General features: G+C 38.5%; 1 protein-coding gene across 1 annotated transcript in view; it reads right to left on the bottom strand.

The window, feature by feature from the left end:
- The window catches only part of SLC15A5 (solute carrier family 15 member 5), an 81851-nt gene that overhangs the window by 28300 nt on the left and 45840 nt on the right, over positions 1-7711 (bottom strand). Inside the window, exon 6 of the mRNA XM_081821308.1 lies at positions 6430-6618. Coding sequence (XP_081677434.1) covers positions 6430-6618 — 189 coding nt within the window. The remainder of the gene's footprint in view (positions 1-6429; positions 6619-7711) is intronic.

A 7711-nucleotide genomic window follows, 5' to 3' on the forward strand; every position in this document is an offset into this window, starting at 1 on the left:
GATCATATTCTTTAACATACCCTCATTCCCTTGCCTTTCTCTTGCTTTCTGGAAATTGATTGGCCCAACAATTCCCTCTCTGCCATCTCTGCTCCTAGATCCATGCAGCCTAATGTTTCTGGAAGAAACACACATAACCATGTTGACCAACTCATTTTAAATTCCTGACCACACACCTCAAATGGTCTCCTAATGCACCCTGGCAATGTTCTATATCTCCCTAGTGCATTCACTCTCTCATTGTCTTAGACAACAATTTCATACCTCTCTCTCTCCTCAAACCCTCAACTATACTCTCCCATCCTCACTCAGAGCTCATGGCCTGACATCCTACTTCACTGAAAAAAATTCAATCAGCCAGAAGAGAATTTCCACAGAAATCTCTCGCCTATTTATGCACTCATGAGTTTCTACATCTACACACTCTGCCCTCCAAACTGTTACCATTGATAAATCATCCTTGCTACTATCTAAAGCCACATTCTCAACTTGTAAATTAGATCTCAAACTCTCTTCTTGCAGTAATTTCCCCCTCCCTAATACCATCAACTGTCCTTTTCTCTTTTTGTTTAAATTTTCCCTCTCTTTTGAATCATTCCCACCAACATGCTGTATGATGCCATTATCTTTCCTTCCTCAAACACAAATAAAAACTTGTTCTTAACCCAATTCCTTTGTCGGCTACTGTCCCATTTCTTTGTTCTCTTTTGCAGCAAAATTCTTAAGATAAATTATCTGTAGTTCTTCTCTTTCCATTATCCCTTAAACTCATTCTAACAGGCTTTAGAGCATTCCGATATCCCACATAAGAAAGCTCTTTTCCAAACTGCCAATAACTGCCAAATTGCTCAATCTGTTGGTCAATTCTCAGTCCTCATCTTGTTTGACGTATTAGGAACAGTTGACACGGATGAACACTCCTTCCTCCTTGATACCATTTCTTCATACGACTTCTAAGATATTGCTCTTTTGGTTTTGCTTTTTCTTGCTTGTCACTTCTTTTCTCTCGTCTTTGCAAATTTCTCATCTTCTTTTAATGTCTTAATGATGACGTGCTTCTGGGTTGAGTTCCTGAATCCTCTTCTTTGTCTATACTGACTCCCAATGTGCCCCAACGCCCTTGGTGATCTCAATTAGTCCTGTTGCTTTAAATACCATTGATATGGTTATGACTCTCAAATTTGCTATATCCCCTAGTTCAATATGAAAATACATACGTGGATATCCAATTCCCTATTTATCACTTCAATCTGACACATTATTTATGTCCAAAACTAAACAGGTGATTTTCTCTCCAAAGCTTGTTCCACCTGTAGCCTTTTGTCTCTCTGCAGGTGACAACTCCATCCTTACAGGTGCCCAGGTCGTAAACTTTGATGTCATCACTAATTCTTCTCTTTTTCTCATATCCTGTTGTTCCTTCTTCAAAATATAACTAAGCTTGGATTATTTCTCACTACCCACACTGCTACTATCCTGGTCTGAGGTACTCATTTCTTTCCTTAATTCATCAATCTTCTATCCTTTTCCTCACTGTAGTATATTCTTAATCTATCCTTTTCCTCAGGGTAGTGTGTTCTCCACAGCAGAGAGATGGGTTCTTTAAAAGTGTAAGTAATATTGTGTCATTCCTTTTCCCACTTCTCTCAGAGCCCAAGTCAGAGTCTTTACAATGGCCACTCTCTTCCTCACTCTCCTCCAACTTCACGAGACCCCTTCCACTTCATTGCCAGATATACTCCCATCTTTGCATTTAAGGACTCCATTGCTAACAGTAATGTGTGGCTGACTCCCTCAAGTGTTTCAAGTCCTTGCATATTACCTCTCATTGAGGTCTATCCTGATCTATCTCTTAATGCTGCAACCTGCTACCTCCTATGCTTGGCACTCCTGAACCCCCTTATCCTGTTCTATCTTTTCTTTTTCTATGGTACTTATCACCCAATATGTTCTGTAATTTAATTATTTATTACATTTGTTGTTTATTATCTTTCTCCCTTTGATAGAATGTAGGTTCTACAATGGCAGAAATTTTCATCTTTTTTTTTTAAATTGATTTGCCTTAAGGTTCTAGAGTAGTGTTAAGCATATTGTAGATACCAACACAGTATTTTTTGAATAAATAAAACAAACACAAGTTATGAGATAGCTGGAGTATTACAATGCTATAATTAAGACATAATTTGAAAAGTTTTCTATGTGTGTGGTTTTTTTTTTTTTTCTTGTAGATCATCTCCAAAGTATAACATGACTTAGTATGGTCAACAATGTCCACTGAAATTTGGGGAGTAATCCACTGTGCTTCCTTGCTCAATGCCATCAATGTAGGACATTGTCATTAATTTGAGTGATATATTTTTATTGTACACACATAGAAATAGCTATAGATTTTATTAATTTATTTGTTTATTCAGTATATTTATTAGTCATCTGCTCTGTACATGCACTTTTTTTTTTAAAGATTTATTTATTTATTTGAGAGAGCGAGAATGAGAGAGAGTACATGAGAGGGGGGAGGGTCAGAGGGAGAAGCAGGCTCTTCGCCGAGCAGGGAGCCCGATGCGGGACTCGATCCCGGGACTCCAGGATCATGACCTGAGCCGAAGGCAGTTGCTTAACCAACTGAGCCACCCAGGCGCCCCATGTAGTACATGCACTTTTAAGGAAGGAAGTACATTAGAACATAAGGATGGACAATAAGGATAAGAATCTTGACTTAAAGATCGCACATTCTCATGGTAAGAAGCAGGCAGTAAATATACACATATAAATAAGATAATTGCAGGTCCTGACAAGTGCTATTAGAAAAAATGGAAGAGGGCAATGGAGTGAAAGTGATAGGATCATCTGGACAGCCTCTCTGAAGAGATAATCTTTGAGAAAATTTGATGCTGAGAAGAAGCCAGACACTTGAAATCAGAGGAAAGGGGATTCTGGGTAGAGAGAAGAGCAAATACAAAGGCCTTGGGATGAAAATAAGTTTGACACTTTAGAAACACAGAATGAAGATCATTAAATTGCTAGTGGAGTGGTCAGAGGGAATAATGTTATAAAATGTAGTTGGAGCAGTACGAGAGGCAAAACCATGTACAGTCTTATTCACCATTTAAGGAATTTATCTCCAAAATCCTATTGAGAAACCAGAAATTTCTTTTGGAAAGAGCATGATGGCTGCTTTGAAGAATGGACTCCTGGGGCAGGAGAATAAGCAGGGAGACAAGTTAGGAGGCTCTGATAGAATTGGTGTGATAATGGTGACCACGGAGACTGGCGGAGAGCAGAGAAGATAGTGAGACACGGCCAGATTGAGATTACATTTCAGAATAAAGACTAAGTCTTGCTGTTGTATTGGAGGTGAGAAGTAAGGGGAACAAAGGAATTTAGGATGACTCATGTGAGAAAGACGCAATTTCCCTCACACTACCAGGTCCTTGGTGTTCAGCTTGTGGTAGGTGTGGTAGAAAGAGCTATGAGCAGGACATCTGTGCTTGAGTCCTGAGTCTTGCCCTGTTCATTCAAGTGAAAGATTAGAATACTAATAGTAGCAGCACACATCATAGTTGCTAATTATTGAGTGATGTCTATATACTAGATACTCTGCTTTTTCCTCTACATAGAATATTTAACTTAGTCCTGACAACAACCATTCCCCATTTTACAGATGATGAGAAAGGCTCAGAAATGCAGAATAATTTATCTAGAGTCACACATTTAGTCAATGACAGAACTGGGGTTAAAGCCCTGGGTTTAAACTCATATTTGTCTGATTTTAAGACCATAGATATTAACCACTATGTTGTACTGCCTCCCAGAAGAGTAATTCTTTTTTTTTTTGTTTATTTGTTTGTTGGTTTAGTAATTCTTCAATTTACAGTTCAAAACACCCTTCACATGTTGTCATTTAATTCTCAAAGAGTAGTCCCCATTCCGATTGATTCTTACACTGCTGCTGTGATATAAGGAAGAATTTTAATTATTTCCATTTTAAAAGATCAGAAAGGTGAAGCTTAGAGGTTACATGAATTCTCAAGGTCACAAATGTAGTAAGTGACAAAGCTGGGAATCAAAACAAAGTCTTCTGGTCCTTACCCCATGATAAATAGCAGATAAGACAATTGACTTAGTTGGATGTTGGTTTCCTGATGGGTAAATCAGGGAAGGGTAGACCAAGTGGTTTATATTACATGATCTGCCTTTTTAATAGTCTATGGTTTTAAGTACCACCTTGGCTTTTGTATGTTGAACCACTATTGCTAAGCTGGCTGGGAATTTCCTGACTGCATTCATTCATCACCTGCATTCATTACCTTGCTTCACTTCTAGCTTACAGAATTTTGGCTACTTCCAACAATTTTCTGGAAACCACATCAGGGAAGTCACAAACATTTGTGTAGTGACATTCTTTTATAGTTCTTTTGTATTTCTTGTAGTGTCAAACATTGATAGCCACATCTTAGAATCTCATAAAACAATTTATTTATATAAAATGTATTGAGTGGAATGATTTAAAATTATAAAAAGAAGTCTAATACAGGGGCGCCTGGTTGGCTCAGACAGTTAAGCGTCCAACTCTTGATTTTGGCTCAGGTCATGATTGCAGGGTCAGGAGATCGAGCCCTGAGTTAGGCTCCTTGCTCAGTGGGAAGTCTGCTTGAGATTCTGTCTCTCTCCCTCTCCCTCTGCCCCTCAACCCCACTCTCTCTCTCTCTCTCTAAAAAAAAAAAAATAAATTTTTTTAGTTTTTTTTTTTTAAAGATTTTACTTATTTATTTCAGAGAGAGAGAGAGAGAAAATACAAGCTGGGAGAGGAGCATATGGAGCAAGAGAAGCAGACTCCCCGCCAAGCAGGGAGCCTGATGCGGGACTCCATTCCGGGACCCCAGGATCATGACCTGAGCCGAAGGCAGACGCTTAATCAACTGAGCCACCCAGGTGCCCCAAATAAATAAATCTTCTTAAAAAAGATGTCTAATAGACATATGATTATAATTCCATAAACTTTCTTTTTCTTGTCTTTTTTTTTTTTCATTTTTGAAAGGTGGACTGCCACATGCAGCACCTCATTTGGATGTGTCTGGAGTCTTGGAAACTTGGCTACCCTACATTCTCCTACAAATGGATGCTGAGAGCTTGTTTGGAGGTTCTAGCATGGGAATGCAGCTACTCATATACTGTTGACTGAAGAATGTTCCTCTTCTATGGGGTAAGTCATCTTTTTCCACCTAGTGTGCAGCTTTGGGAGGGATGCACGTTCGGTGGTGAGGGAAGAAGGGAACACCTGCCTAGCCAACCAGATCAGCTGAATCAACCCTGAAGATCAATGGGGTGACAGATGTCACAGTCAGATCGCCTTCACATCCTACACAGACTTTATTAATTGCTTTTATTTTTACCTTTTTCAGTGAATTGCTTTGGTATCATATATGTATGTATATGTATGCATATATATGTATATCCTTATTAAATATGTACAGTTAAGGAATTTGGAAATAACTGAAGATAATAGAATAATTGAAGATTTTGGACAAGTGAAATTATCAGAACTGTCATTTAAGATGATTATGCTAAAGGTCATGTGCTGATTGATAGAGTGGGAGAGATAGCGGAGGTAGGAAGATAGGAAGTTAAAAAATAATCTTGGTAAAGTATAATGAGTTACAATCAGGGCTACCACTGCAGGGAAATATAAGGAATGTAAAAAATAAGATGCAATAGATTACACTGATAAATACACACACACGCGCTCACACACACACACACACACACTGCTGTATTGCAAGAAGTCACTAAACTATCTTGATGAATTTTAAAGTGGCTAGTTTAATTAATATCAGCAATCTAGATAATCCAGAAAACCCTGGATATTTAATAAAGTTATTTTGAACCTGTCTTATGAAACACTAGTGATCACACTTAATTTAGTATAACTTAATTTAAAGACATTGAGTTATCTGGAAAATTGACTCAAATTTTCATTTCATTTGCATGTTTATACATTCTCAGAGTACATTATAAATGTCATTTTTGGAGGCAGTGATACGTGAATTTATCTGTGAGTGAGAGGGTGGGAGGTGGGAAGAAGAAAGACAGAGAGGAGAGTTTTCATCTTAGTATATTGGACAAGTCTTCTAGGTTTTAGCAGTTTTTTTCTCCTGTTGTGTATTTGACCAAATAGTTACTGCCTTTAACTAAGTTTGTAAATCTTTCCTTCCACCTACATTCAGGTAGAATTAATAATTGCTCTGTATCTGGTAGATGAATGAAGAGAAATTAAACATTTTTTTTTTAAATGAGGTTGATAAATAGGCTTGTTTCGAAGCATTGTGGGAAATCTCCAGGGAGTGAATAGGTCACCAACGGCTTGAGGTGATGTGTTCTGTGTAAAGACTCAGTGTGTTCTTACATGCGGTGATGAAATCGTTTACTCACAGACTGGGTTGACCAGTGTTTCAGCCACTCCAAGTAAAACGTACTGAAGAACCAGGTGGAAACAGGGCATGGAAGAAACGGTGAGGACTTTGCCTGAAAGAGGCTGCTCCACTGGAGGGAAGTGTTTTCTGTGTATTTCAAAGAAGCCAGCTACCATCACAGACAATGCAGCAGAAAGATTTCCAGTGACTGCAGGAAAATAATACAGACAAAAAAGAAAGAGAGAGAGAAAGAAAAAGCCCTAAATCAGTGTAATAGGCCATAGCATTTCTTACACATTGACACTCGGGATGTTTCCTCAGTGTTTTTTGCCCTGGGAATATTCAGGTGGCAGCTAACTCTGTTATCTGACTATCCTGTGCTTTGACTCTGGTCTCTCAGAAACAGCTGTACTGATTCCCTATTTCCCAACTTACTGCATAGAGGGCCTCTGGAAAGTTAGTTAACCTCATGATCACTTTCCTCAGCTCCAAGGTGGGGTTAATGATGCTTACCTTTGTAGGGCGACTATGAGACTTCAATAAGATACTCTCCTGGTATTATTATAACAGCTCCTGGTAGCAATAGGGAGCAATTATTGAAGATAAAGCAATAGTTTTGAATTTTTGTCCTCAGATAAGATATATTATTTTTGATAACTTTTTAAGATTTATATGACTCAAAAATAGTTTGGGGGAAATGTAAAACAAAGTGATCTCTTCACAAGGTTTTAATCACTTAAAAATGGTTTGACCTCAATGAGATACCACCTCACACCAGTCAGAATGGCTAAAATTAACAAGTCAGGAAATGACAGATGTTGGCGGGGATGCGGAGAAAGGGGAACTCTCCTACACTGTTCGTGGGAATGCAAACTGGTGCAACCACTCTGAAAAACAGTATGGAGGTTCCTCAAAAAGTTGAAAATAGAGCTACCATACGACCCAGCAATTGCACTGCTGGGTATTCACCCTAAAGATACAAATGTAGGGACCCGAAGGGGTATGTGCACCCTGATGTTTATAGCAGCAATGTCCACAAGCGCCAAACTATGGAAAGGGCCAAGATGTCCGTCGACAGATGAATGGATAAATAAGATGTGGTGTATATATATATATATATGCAATGGAATATTATGCAGCCATCAAAAGGAATGAAATCTTGCCATTTGCAATGACGTGGATGGAACTGGAAGGTATTATTCTGAGCGAAATAAGTCAATCAGAGAAAGATAAGTATCATATGATCTCACTGATATGAGGATTTCTTAATCTCAGGAAACAAACTGAGGCTTGCTGGAGTG

Source organism: Leptonychotes weddellii, chromosome 5, assembly GCF_054177405.1.
Source record: "Leptonychotes weddellii isolate Sample4059 chromosome 5, ASM5417740v2, whole genome shotgun sequence".
Taxonomy (NCBI): Eukaryota; Metazoa; Chordata; class Mammalia; order Carnivora; family Phocidae; genus Leptonychotes; species Leptonychotes weddellii.